Source organism: Falco biarmicus, chromosome 6, assembly GCF_023638135.1.
Source record: "Falco biarmicus isolate bFalBia1 chromosome 6, bFalBia1.pri, whole genome shotgun sequence".
Taxonomy (NCBI): domain Eukaryota; kingdom Metazoa; phylum Chordata; class Aves; order Falconiformes; family Falconidae; genus Falco; species Falco biarmicus.
The window spans coordinates 49,986,696-50,000,631 of record NC_079293.1 but is presented as its reverse complement, the minus strand read 5'-3'; the positions used below and the strand labels follow the sequence as shown (position 1 = coordinate 50,000,631).

Sequence of the window (13,936 nt, the reverse complement as noted above, 5' to 3'; positions counted from 1 at the left end):
AACTCTTCAAAAACAATACTTGCTTCCATTATCTCAAAGCTACAGCTTGTCTCAGCTAAAAAAAAAAAAAAAGGTCCCTCTTTGTCAGAGATCACAGTGAACCTTTGGTTTTTCTTCTGGCTGCAACAGAGTGGCTTGGTGATGTGCATGATTTATAGCAGAAATAAAACCTGTTCTCTTTCATTTTCCTGATGATGAATGCTGGGCAATAAACCCTTTCTCCAAGAGCCAGTCCTTGCTTGGGGCAGAGGTATTGCTTAAGTTTGCTGTGCCACAGCATGGCTGGAGCCTCCAGTGGTCTGCAGCATTCTCTTAACACTTCATGCCTACGTACACCCATCCATAAATTAGATACAAGCCAGCCAAGTGCAGCCTTTCTGTGTCCTGCACTACACCACCTTTATCCACCACATAAATCCCGAAATGAGTTACACTCACTGGCAGGGTCTGAGTGGGAGCACGCTCTCCTGACATAGCAGCAGCAGCAGCAGCAGCAGCAAGCCTCAGGCTACAGCCTTGGAGTGCGTTATATCTTCTGCCATCTCATCCAACACAGTGATGTAGCGCTGTGGGCAGCAAAAGTTCTGGTAGCTGGTAAATTTGCAGTAATGGGCTCAATACTAAATTAAACTGAGAAAGTAAAAGAATGGAACAAGTATTTGGCTGATAAAAACCATCATCTCTTTCATTCTCACGTTCTCAGTTCTAAAGATGATTTCTTTGCCACACAGTTCAGGCACAGTGGTGATCTCATGGGGGAGAGGTTTTCCTACTTGATTAGAGTGGAGGGTGTTCTGCTGCTATTAAATTTGTTTTTTTCCCTGCTAGTGGTGATTTTTTTGATAAATACATTTATAATATTCTGGTTGCTTTAGTTAATTGCGGTAGTTTGCTTTTGAAGAGCATTTACCTTCTCCTTCTTGCGTTTACCTAAAAGTAGCTTGAGTGTTAAAGAAGTTTCTTCAGAATTTTTTTTGCACCAAATAAAGGCTGATAAATTCATAACTGTCCTTCTGGAAAGGTAGTAAATTTTACTATCCAAGACTTGGGTAATTTTTCCTCCATGTTAGCAACTTAAAACAATATTCCCAGCTCTACTGAGCACTCCTCTCAGCACTCATCCCTGCTTTATTTGTTTTCTTCTTTCATGCAGTTGCAAAATGTACATATAGGTATCATTTCCCTCCTGCAGTGTTTTGTCCCTCAGTGATTTGCAGCAATGCTTTCAGTTTCTGCTAATATAATTCTTTCCATGGCAGCAAATTATGACTTTGCAAAAACAGAGGTTACTGTAAGCTGTTGGTATCCAAGGGGAAGTCACAGCCTCACAGCATCGTTTGAGTTTTAGTTGGGACTTCCACCACTCGTAAGTACTTAAGCTCTCCTAAACAGAGATGTCATGCTTAAATTATTTTCAGCTTTTGACCTTTTCTGTTCTGAACTTTTAATCACTAAAACATGAGGTTTCCCTAGTATTTATTTCAGAGGACAGGCCGAGGTGAAATGTCAGTGTGAAGAGGAAGGAAGAATAAAGTCTCTCATACAGTATTATCTGGGTATCCGGTGTCCAGTTAATACAAATAAAGCAGTTTTACTAGAATTTGTTGGAGTGTTTTTGCTGCTAAAACTCAGACCACATGGGAAACAGTTAACAATCTCCAGATGTGAAACAGAAAGGACCATCAGCAGCACAGAAAAATTGTATTTTTCTCAGTGAGAAGGGCTACTGTAGATGAGATTCATGGAGATGCAAAGAGAAGGCAGCTGCTCTGAGAGCATGAGAGAGTCAACCATCACCTTCCTCTTTGCTATGTTCATGACAGGGCATTTACCAAACCTGATGTGCTATTAGATGTGCAGGGAAGGAGCTGGTGAGCTCCCCAGGGAGAGCCAAGCTGAGCTGTCTTAGCACACACCTCAAGCCAGGGATCGATGTTTACCTGTTGCTTGGGGAAGTGCCACCTGGGATGGCATTTATGTTAGCTGTGTGTTGCGTGAAGCCTCATGGGACTGAAACGAACTTGGAATCTTCTTTCTTTTGCAAGTCTATCCACAGGGAAGCCTGGGATGGCATTTGGCACTGTGTCACTTTTCACATCTTTATCAAACTCTGGCCACATAGAGGCTCTGTAAGGAAACTAGATGCTGGGACAAGGAGTGGGTTGGAATCTGTCCGCTTGCCAGATACTCTGTGAGTAAGTACATTTCTTTCATCATAACCTTTTCCACCTTGCTGATTGAGAAACTGGATAATGGTGATACACAGATCCTTTTTCAGAAAATTCTGTGGACCTGTTGACTTGTTAAGAGCATCTGTGAAGCTAAATGAGATGTTGTGCTTTTAAAAGGCTGATGTTTAGTTGCACTGGTCCCTACACAAGTTCAGGGAAAAGGAATGGGCATAAAAATACGTCTGCCACCACCAAATAGCCTAAGGTACAGTACAGAAAGTTATACTTGGAACATATTATTATAGACATGTTGTCAGGGAGTATTCCTGTTGCGCGATGTTCTGAAAACATCTCTGTTTGCCTCAAGGGAATGCCCGTCTGCCCTTCTTAGGATCCATGGGAAAAAAAACCCTTGTGGTAAAGGCAAATGGAGAGTTTCCAATGTCTAATATCCATCCTGTTTTTGTTCCTAGTACAGCAGCTGAAGTGATTTGTTTGTGAGAATCGTACTGGTGGACAATGGAGAGGGAAGAAGGAGTTTCCAACTTCGAAGGTTCTATGATTACAGAAGAACTTAACTTTAAGGGCATTGTTATAATCCTGAAAGTTTCTGTTTTGCAATTAATACACTTTTCTGAAATGTTTACCATGTTTTATAGTTCATATGCAGTAGCTGCAATACTGCTTAAATCCCATCCCCAGTGCCTCTTTCCAAATACGCTGCCCATTCACCTGAGCATTATTCTTTCAAGGAACTGTCCACGCACAGAAACTAATGACACAGGATGCTTTCAGGAGGTATCCTGTGGAATAAGTCATATGTGCTGGTACTGCTCATGCACCAGTCGTTCTTATTGAGTATTTCTTCACATAATCTCCGTGAATTATACAGATAAACCCTGAACATACTGCGCTGGTGCCAGTATATGGGGGCTCTTCACCAGGTGTCAGTGGTCTTGAGGGTAAACCTGCAGGCATTAACGTATGAATGGTCAGGATTAAAGAGAGCAAGAGGCTCAGAAGTATCCAAGTTTTGGAATTTTGTCTTGGTAGTTTAATCCTTAGGGCCTCAGTTTTAAGACCTTCTTCATATCATGAAGAATTGGAAAACCTTTTTTATTGAATAAAAACTGAGATTATGAACTAATCATGTAAACTGAGGATCTGATGCCTTAAAAAGGGGGGGTGTCAGCCATTCCCAGAAGACACTATGTCTTAGTAGGCACAGCCTGCTACAAAAGATTTTTTTGCTTGAAAGGTTAGCTTGTGGGGTTTTCTTTACCTTCATCTTTCATTTTTATTGACTTTTTTCTATAATATAAACTTCTCTTCTGCTGCTTCTTACAAATGTTAAGATACTTTCAAAAGTGTTCTTCTGTGTTTATGTTTCTGGAGAAGTGGTTAATCCTTTCTTCCATATTAATTCTTTCCCAGCACTTACCATTTTGAGTCAGATTGTCACAAGTGGAGTAAACGTCTGAATTTTTCTTTTGGTTTGCACTTTTACTTCAGTACTTCTTTATAGCATTAATTTGGTCATGTGGCTTAAGCCCTTTTGGAAAACATTCTTCCCACACAACCATGTTCTGTCTTTGCTCAAGCTATGCTTTCCTTGTCGGTGTACAGCTCTGTGCTGAGAAACATTTTCAGTGTTGCTCACTCTGCTTTCTGTAAAGGCAAACCGTGTGGTGGCAATATTAGCACCATGCGCTTTACTTGCCCTTCCTTGCACGTCCAGTGCACATTCTTACTACTGTGTTCATTATTCTACTCTGTAGATGCCAAGCACAGAAAACAGTGTGACCACATCACTGCTTTTGCAGTTGGACTTGCTTTGGTTCAGTTCATGCTGAGAAGAAGAGACAAGTTACCGAGCGGGTGCTGAGAGTTTAATGGAAGGGAATGCAAGCTGCCCTTTCAGAGCATTTAAGCTCCAGCCACAAACAGCGGGCATGTCTTGAGCCCTCATTCTTGCTCCAGAAGAAGAGAATCCATGATACAATTTGCCTTGTAGCACCACTCGCAGCAATGCCCATCTACCCTGCAGTAGGGGTAGTCACCATCACCAGCTGTGTCCTGGCACCGTGTGGTACAGATCTTGTGCTAACATGCTGATTTGGTCCTGAAGGCAGCATGGCCAGGTTAGCCAGCACTGGTCCCAGGGCACAGGCCTTTTCGATGGGGCTGAGGTGGCTGTACTGCCACTGGCTCCGGCGTGAGCACCGTGGGTGCTGTTGGATATCCCTGCACTGCGTTCCAGGACATGGCACAGACATGCCTTGTGTCTCCTTATCTGCAAAAATGCACTAGCGTGGCTGCCTTGCTGTGTAGGGTAGGTGTGTCTGTATGGTATTTTGCAGACAGATGCAACTTTATTCTGTGTTGTGAACTGGCCGGGCATCAGCCAGCTCCAAGCCAGGAGCAAGTTATTAGGTTGGATTTTGCACTGTGCTAACCACAGCTACATGACTCCTGGTTCATTGTTGGCATGGATTCATGCAGACTCAGAAACAAAGTGAGTTCTCACCTACCGACAAAATACCACGCAGACAAACCCAGACATCTATGGCATTTAAGGTCTGAAGAGAATATTAGATCATTTTGTCTGACCTCCTGTTTAACAGAGGCCATAACAGCTCACTTGCACCTGTAGTGAGCCCAGTGATTTTTGTTTCGCTGAAGTTTATCTTCCAGAAAGACATTTGGTCATGATCTGAAGAGATAAACATCTGTTTTCCTTAGCAGCTTGCTCCTGTCATTATTCATTGTCACTGCTCATTCTTTTCCAAATTTCTAACTTGCCTGACTTCAGCTTGTTGTACTTTCCACTGCTACATTAAAGAGCCCTGTATTTCTTGGTTTGTATCACTGTTTTCTATATGGGGAGAGAACTTGTGACTGTCTCCTTTTGGATAAACTGGTCGGGTGAAAGGCCCCTGAGAGTCCCACCTCAGGAGATGCTCTGCAATATCCTCTATTGCAGGGATAATAACAGGGAGGGGGCACCTGACCTGTCAGCAAGATGTGAGCTACAAAGGTCCATGGGTCTGGTGTCCCCTCGCAGGTCATTTTGATGATCCCTAGCAAATCAGTACATACAGAGGGTGAGACAGTCACCACCAACCTTTCATGGAGTGCAGTGCTGTTTATTTTAAGAGCAAAGCCTGCCAGAGAAAATAAGCTGTATACGATAAACCGTTTACACACGGTTGACCTAGCTGGCTAGCTCTAACACTGCAACCACTTATGGTGCTATTAGAGACAGATGTGAGCTCATCACTCGTTAATGCCATTTTATGTCTGCATACAGTTCCCTGGCCTTGGACTCATTTGAAAGCTCTCCCAATCCCTTATTCTTCTTGCATTCAGTAAAGGTCGCCCCCAGGAAGGGCAGCAAATTCTGCAGCTTAGTTTACCTGACTGGAAGTTTGCATTAATTATTCCTCTTTTTTTCCTGTGCAGCCTCAATTAAGCCAGTCTCTGTTTCTCTTGTACTTGGATAGAATGATAGATCTTACCAAAGATCTATTATATATTCTCATAAATGCAGAACAGGTGGGGCTTTCCAAGATCTCGCACCTGACAGACCCACACATACCACTACTATATGGACATGCAGCAGTCTGCATAGCCATTAATCACTGGTTTTTCTTATGTCCATAGATTATATTTAGTCTTTATATCATTATTGGAGGCAAAAAAAAAGAATTGTAATGTTTCACTCTGGGTGGGGTTTTTTTGGTTTTTTTCCCCCTTACTTTGTACCAATATATCTTGTTTTTATAAATATTTCAAACACTGTAAATCTAGAAGTCACAAAATAACTCATTCTGAGTTAGTTCAAACCTGAACTGCATCTTCCTATGTTTTTTCATGGTTGCACTTGGGTTTCTCCAAACTGGTCAGTCTGAGAGGAGAAAAAACTGTGTTATGAGAGGTGTGGTCTATCCAGAAGCCCAGCCCACAACCGAGAACTGGTCCATTGGATGCTTGAAAACTAAAATTCCCCCAAGGCTACATAGTTCTGGAGAGCTGCTGGGAGAGGGCAGAACGCCCCCAGTGCAGCCATGCTGAAGTGGCCTGATGGATCTTTTAGATTGTTTATGAGCATGGGAAAATTTTGTCAAATCAGAAACGACAAAATTTCAGTAATACCCAAACTACATTTTCTGTCAGAAATTCATTCTGAAAGAAATTTTCTAACCCCAACACACAACTTCATGACTATTTTAACTGTGATGCTTTTTCAGCCTCAGCTTTGGGGTTACGTGAAGTAGCTTGAGGTTTTATTTTGGTAGCATACTATGGAATTTCTTGGCAGCCTTTTATTGCTGCTTTAATTTACATAAACACTTTTTGCAGCACCTTACAGTTTCAAGGTAGTTCCTGAAGGTAACAGTGAAGTACAGAAAGGATGATGTTAAATAAGCCAGTCACAGTAAATTGCTTACCAGGTTTGACCTGGAATTTTGGATGGAGTTTGTTAAATCCCAAATTGGGGAAAAGACTGGGGAGTGTGAAATTTTTGCCTGAATTTAAGCTGCACTGGGAGGTTATTTTAGCTGCTTGTAAGCTTTTCTGGAGCTACTGTGAGAAAATTCAGCTATAAAGACAGGTTGGGAAACGGATAAGTCTTACAACTGCACAATGGTTCAGCCTTACCAGATCGGGCTCAGTGACACACACATGTCTGAAAAGAAGGGTTTCCTTCAATTGCAGAATAACATACTGTGGCCTGTGCACTGTAGGAGGTCAAATGGCTATCAACAGGGATCCCCCAGCCTGAAGTCAGTCAGTCTGCAAGGTATTAGTGTTGCAGCCTAGCAGGTGAACATGCATAGGTACACTGGTCCAGGGTCACACACTCAGGGCTTGCATGGGTTGCATCTCACAGTATCCAGTTCCCAGCCCTCTTGAGGATGCACCCAGAGCTGGGGTGCAGCTGTGCCATTACATTTGGATGAAGTGGCGGGTGGGTAGCTGAGGGCATTCATTAACCTAATTAATTTCCTCATGGACTCTGCATTAACCTTTGAATCCATTACCACTCTTGTTTGCTTTTCCTGTACGTTACAGACCAATCTTCCCCGCAGGCTTTGCCTATCAAGCTATTTTACAAACAAACAATACAGCTTCTCTCTGAAGAGAAATTTCTTCCCAGAGCTCTAGCAGCGAAGTCTAAACAAACAAGCAATTAAAACCACTTTTATTTTTTTTTTTTAAAAAAAGGGCCTGTTCACATAGTTTTAAACTATCCCAGGTGTTGCTGTGGCTCAGTTACTGGCTGCCTCCTCAGATTTGACGTTGAAAGTCAAACAAGGAGGTTTTCTCCCTGCTTACAGGAGAGATGAACATCATCTGTAGTTTCTTTCAGGCTTTCCTAAGTTATTAAAAAGGAGGCTGCTTCTATCTTGTGCTCCTTCCAAATACGCCTTTCTATGGAGGTCTGCAAATCCCAGCAGATCCCGGGATTACGTTTTCCAGGATTCCTTCTAGATGAGATCGAGCAAAGCCATGCCCTGCCCACGCCGTGGTCCTCGCTCTGGGGCACTGCAGGCGCTCAGCAGCCTGGACACCTTCCCAAACCATGGGCTGCCACCCGAGACCGCTTCCTCTGCCTTGGTCCCACAGCTCCGCTTTGTTTAAGGCAGCCTATGGGAGGGGATATTCTGGACTCTGGTAAATCCCTTTTCGGTTTTAAAATATCGGTCTACACTTGCACAGCCTCTGAACTGGAACAAGGAAGACTGACAGACTCTCTGCTTCCCTCTAGAAGGAGGATCAGAAATGTCAGAGGTTTCTTTCTATTTTTTTTCTTCAGAGCAATGCAGAAGGAGGGGATAGAGCTGGAATATGCTGAGTTTTCATAGCGCTTTTATTCTAGTTTGCTCTTAACCAAAAATTTCTTCATTATCTAAAATCCCACCAGAACCACCAAAATTGTTATGTTGTTTGCGTGCCTTTCCCAGTGTTGCTTTTGGATTGCAGAGCGAACTGCAGCATAACAGATGTGTGCTCCTTCTGCGCGTTCATGGGTTTTTCTTTATTTGAAAGTTCCTGGTCTGACCTTTTAAAATCTAGGACCTTTCAGAAAAGATGGAATTAGAGCCCTTAGTTTCCAAAATCTCTTTCGCACACAGAAATCTGGGTACACACACCCATACTGATTACATTTTGTTTATTAAAGGATTTGGGGTTTACAAAATGTTTCTTAATGTATTTTAAAGAGAAAATTAAATATAGTATATGGTGTCATACGAGTTATTAAATGTCTTCTTTAGTAGAACTTAGTGATTACTGGAAATATGACTGGCAAATATAAAATGTGTTTGAACTTGAGAACATGGGCCTCTGGCAGACGAGAACATTGGCTATTTGGGCCTCAGCTTCCACATAGTGTGAGTCAAGTGAAACTTGGCACTGGTTGTACTGTTTAGTCTTCAAACATATTTTATAAGCCTTCCTTTCTCTCAGTGAGATTAGATCAGCCAGTAAGATGATGTTCTGATCAATGTGGTCTTGGTGTTTGTTGTTGCAGCAGTCTGTGGAAGATAAGTTTGGAAATAATAATAAATTATACTCTGAAAGGAAAAAATTGATTTAAAATTTGTCAAGTTTGCCTCCATAGACATGTAGTTCATGACAGTTCTCAAGATTAAGGGCAGAGGATAGCCATAGAAGTAATTTTTAAAAAGTCCACCCGCTGTTAACTAAATGTTGGTTTCTCATCCCTCCCAGATGCAATCATCTAACAAAATCAATAGCATAACTAATGAAAGTGAAAGGTGTAGCCAAAGTTCAAATCACAATACTCCAGTCCTTCCAGATTACTAGGAGAAGGAGAGCTGGCTAGGTCTTTGGGTGGAAGATGGGATGATAATAAGAAAGAGATAACTATAAATTAAATATGAAGAAATACATAGTTCACAGGAGTTGGAGCTCTGGGCAGGTTTCTACACTGAGTTTCTGAAAGGCTGGGCTCATGTCCCAGAGAGCAGAGGAGCAATGGCGGTGTTAGGCTCTCCTGAGGCCTTCCGGCATCTTTTCTGTACCATATGCTGAAAAGACTTGTGCAGTGATTTGTGTTCCCTAAATTAGTGATTTACACAGGCTGCCTACTGGGCTGAGTGTGGTGTGTAGTTGCAGTTGTGCTGTGAGAGGTACCCCTACTTCAGTATACATTATGCTTAAGGGTAGCCGTATAGTTGCCCTCATGGAACTTGGGCTAGAGGGATCTTTTCTCCAGCTGCTTCTAGTGCCCCTTGTTACTGCTTAGTTCCTTTTCATTTAGTATAAAAGCAGAAAAATAGAAGTAAGGACATGTTCTATATTGTCTTCCTTTTAGTGACGTTAAGAAAGCTTCATTAATTCTCTTGGATTGTTCTGGAAATAAAGTTCAAGTTAGTTCTTTCACTCAGAGGGGCCAAATGTATGTAACTCAAAATGCTAGATGATGGACATAACAAGGAAAAGCTTACAAAATGTGCACAGATTGGCGCTTGTCCTTGAAAGATATTTAATTAATATTGTATCTTTATCTTTCCCGTGCTCTGCCATGTCAACGTACTCTGCCAACCCTGCAAAACATATTACTATTTAATTTCATCATTTGATGTAGCTTCCTTTTTTGATATATGCAATGAAATCTTACCGCTTTGATATCAATACAAGTCAGGCCATTCCTTTCAGTGCAATGAATTATCCAGTGGTTCGCTTTTTAAGAAGCATGTTCACAGATTGAAAAATACATATAATTAAACTTTTCTTAGCAAAATTTTAAAATGGTTTTCTCAAGTTGTATTGAATTGCTCTTTGATACTTGCTTGCCTTATTAAGCTCTTTCCTCATCATATGTCATTTTATGTGCTGTGGAGATACAGTGTGAATTTCTTTGCGGCAGTAAACAAAATTGCAGAAACCTGCTTTCAGTCAGCGGGCTTAAAAAACTGAGTATTGCAGTCTGAATTGCCAGATACCCCCAAAACGGTGTATTTCATCTTAGCAAATGACTTGAACACACACGTGCCAAAAACCATTGATCTCTGCAGTATGTTTTCAGAAAGGTGACAGAACTGAAGGGATAGGCAGTGCACATACACAGCTGAAACTGGATGTAGGTAGTGAGCATGTGTGCACTGTGCATTCCTCTAGGGCAGGTGCCAGAGCCGTTCAGAGGATGGGGTCTGTACGGGTAATCCTGATTCTGTTACATGTTGTCTCCTCGCTTAGTCACTGACTCTGTCCCTTCATTCACTTAACCTCAGTCAAGTTTTAGTTGGTAAACACATGGAACACCTTATGGAGACGGACTAGTGAGGAAAGCAATACCTTTTATTTTTTATTGAGACTGTACTTATTTTTAAGGATAGTTACTGGGTTTATCTGAAAAGTATATGTAAGTGGGCTATAATTTTTAACACGTGTGCGTAAGTTCTTGTGACTTCATTCCTTGCGACCTCATTCCTTGCTCCAGCAGAAAGATGAAAAGATAAACCATGACAGAGAAAACTTGTGGGTTTATACTAATGTAATTTCTAATTTTGGATAACAGACTGAAATAAAATAATTAGAAACATATGCATAAATGGCTTAGGATCTCACTGATGTTTCTTCTTGATATTACAAATTTGACAGAAAAGGAAAGGACTTTGGCTGTTGAAATGCTGAGAAGATTTGCACCTATAATCTCACCGAAATATTGTCTGTGTACCAGAAAGAGGCAATGGCAGTTTTTTGTTATGTCACTTCCTCTCTGATGATATATGGGCTATTATGATTCCTCAAGACTAACAAATAATTACAATTTAAGAAGTAGTTGCAAAATTGCCACGCCTCCTGGTACCAGCTGTGACACTGGGTAGAGTTTTCTGGTGAGTGCAGTGTTTGAACAGAGGTTCTAACAGCTGGATAGATGCAGTATTACATGGGTCAGCAGAAGGCCAAAAGGAGGTTACAGATTATGAAATACAGGGTTTATGATACTGAAGTAATGGAAGTGAGTTCCTTACCCGCTTTCTCCTCAGGCAAACTCTCTTTACTTTCAGGAAGCCACATTGACGTTTGCCTGAGAGAGCGCTGAGTAAAAATAAAAGACAGTAAAGGGTGCCTGGATTTGGTCAATTGTGTATGTAAAATTACGTCCTGTTGTGTGGACCAGCTGAGAGGAGGTAAATGGCCCTGTGGGAGGGACTGGATCTCCTTAAGCAGGCGAAGTTAGGTTGACAGTAGATGTAAAAATGGGTTGAAAATGGGGCCAGACCATTTGTCGTTGAAGAGGAGACCACAGGATTAATGCCTTGCCCCATCTCTGTTGTGGTGTTTGCTTATATGAGGAAATCATCATCTTAAAAAAGCTTCTTTTCACACCTGCTTCAGCAGTCCTTAAAAGAGCAGCCAGAGATCCTTGTGCCAGCTCATGCCTTTTCTTCAACATGCAGGAATTAATTGGCTTAGCATTTTCTAAAATAGGTCCCTTCCTCTTTTTTGCATTGTTCTATCCAGGAACCCAGTGGGATCCAGCAAGTGTCTGGAGCTGAAGTGCCATTAAGACTTGGGTGGATCTTCCACTCTCTACTGACTTTCTGGTCTCTGGTTTGTCTGCGGTGGAGCTGTAAAACTGAGCCACAGAAGGGTAGGAGGGAAGAAAGGGAATGTCTGTTCAGAATCTTACTATTTTTCTTTTTATCTATACTTTTCCCTGCTTTTGAAAGCTCATTAAAAAGCCACTCTAAAACCAGAAACCTGCGTGTGTCATGGGGCACCCAACTGTTCTTCCTAGATTTCCCCCAGAAGTTTTATATTCCTCCAGCAGTTTTTCTGACCAGTACTTACAGACCTGTACATCATGCATCTCCATGCCTGACCGGTGGCTCTGAAGGGTTCTGCTCCGCTGTCTGCACTTGGGCCATGCTGGAGAGCCCTGGTTGCAGGTAGGTGCTGATACACCAGGTGCAGCAGAAAGGCAGGACACAACCACAAACCTTGCCTGTGGCTCCTTCAGCTGGGTGCATCACTTCTGCTTGCCCCCGATGAATCAGAAAAGACTGATACATGAGCAGTTCTCTGGAGGAAAAGAAAAGAAATGAGTTGGGGAGAAGAGCGTAGGAAGCCACAGGCAAGGGGAAGGAGGAGGAGAGGGCTGTGAAATGGCAGGGAAGGGAAAGCTGAAGCTTGGGGTATGGCAGGGGAGGGCTGAGCAGAGGGCATGTGTCCAACCCAGCAGAGGTGAAGGAGATCAGTGATGTGGAGGAGCCATTGGCCTAGGAGTGTGGCAGGAAGGTCCTGAAGTTGGATGTAATGGGAGGATGGCACATAAAGGACTTATGGGGTAAACCAGTACATATGACATACTGGTCTGGAGAAGAAGCCTGTGCTTATGTTTGTCTGACATAATGTCCCAAAGCTGAAGGGAGAGCAAGATGATGGTAGGCTTATGTATGCGCTGAAGAAACAAAACTGGAAATGTTTTTCACAGCACAAATCATGAATTTTGTCAAGAATTACTCTTACAAATTGAAATTTGTAGATGATATCAATTTGTGCCTCGGTTTATTGCTTGATGATTCAGTGAGACATTTTGGATGCTGTTGCCAATAGCAAACTGTAGCTGCAACAAAAATTAGATCCTTCTGGCCTTCTAGTAGCTTTTTGGTACGGCCTTCCCTCAAGGACTGGCTTGCTTTGCTTTGAGCATGCCAGAAGTAGCAGAGGTCAGTCAGGAACTGGAACCACTTGCTAGGCTGGATCATAAATGCTGTCCAAAAAAATTTCCTGGTTGAGAAAGTGGTGCTCTTTCCTCTGGTGGAAAAAGCCCACTAGTATCTCCCATATAAAGTGTGTATTTAAAGCATCAAAAAAATGGAGAAGTAGAGGAAGGAGGGAAGGGAAAGACAAAAAGAGGAAGGGTGATGAGAGGGAGGGACGGAAGGAAGAATGGATGGATGGATGGATGGATGGATGGGTGGATGGATGGATGGATGGGTGGATGGAAGAAAATGAAACTGCTTGCCATTTTTATTGCTGTTGAGTAGGTGGGCTAGTGACAGACGCTTCCTCAGGTATACCCTCCACTGAGGACAGCAACATCATTTTTTCAGTTTCAGTCTTCTCACTGTCTTTGCTTTCCTTGTGGCTTTTTTCATCCTTTGCATTCTTTTCAGCAATTTAGGGTTTTTGTACCTTGCCATGCAGACTGTAAAAATTACTTTTCCAGCCCCAATCATAATAGCAAAAGGGAGACAGAATCTCTCTGGCATACTAACCTCAAGATACTGATTATTTTAATACAACTTTTAGCAAAATTATATGAAGCAGAACTGTTTTATTGGAAGGGGAGGTGCTTTTTGATTTTGTTTCTTCATTGGTCCAAACAACAGCACCATGTATATGGGTCTATCTGTTTCTTTTTTCCACAGATTATTACTATAGAGATTCTATGTTAGGCATAACATAAAAAGTACAAACAAGTGGTTACCATGACATTATTATAGATATATGCTGAGCCACATAGTTGTGTTTGCTTTTCGTTCTCTTTAGTAATTTATAAGCTGAATGTTTTCCTAGCTTAAGTAGTGGAATTCAGTTTTAGTGATCATCACTTCTAGTAATTGCCTGGCTGCAGCAGAGATCAAATAATTATGTTCCTGAAACAAGTCTTTGTTTAGTCTTCATTTGTGCTTCCTTCTCTGTAGCTCCACTATGGAGACAGGATGGAGGGCAGCCTCTGTTTCCATTTTGCTTGCTCACCCCTCACCAGCAGGTCGTGT

General features: G+C 42.1%; 1 protein-coding gene and 1 long non-coding RNA gene across 4 annotated transcripts in view; one reads left to right on the top strand and one right to left on the bottom strand.

Annotated features, from left to right (window-relative positions):
- AIG1 (androgen induced 1) overlaps nt 1-13,936 on the top strand; it is a 127,959-nt gene that overhangs the window by 61,582 nt on the left and 52,441 nt on the right. The window contains exon 4 of one of the 3 annotated variants that reach the window (XM_056342421.1): nt 11,673-11,802. The exons of the other annotated variants lie outside the window; for them this stretch is intronic. Coding sequence (XP_056198396.1) covers nt 11,673-11,802 — 130 coding nt within the window. The remainder of the gene's footprint in view (nt 1-11,672; nt 11,803-13,936) is intronic. 3 annotated transcript variants of the gene reach the window in all.
- The window catches only part of LOC130150980 (uncharacterized), a 33,395-nt gene continuing 25,108 nt past the window's right edge, over nt 5,650-13,936 (bottom strand). The window contains exons 2-3 of the long non-coding RNA XR_008822452.1: nt 12,007-12,233; nt 5,650-8,713 (exon numbers count right to left, since the gene is read on the bottom strand). This is a non-coding gene — a long non-coding RNA (uncharacterized LOC130150980). The remainder of the gene's footprint in view (nt 8,714-12,006; nt 12,234-13,936) is intronic.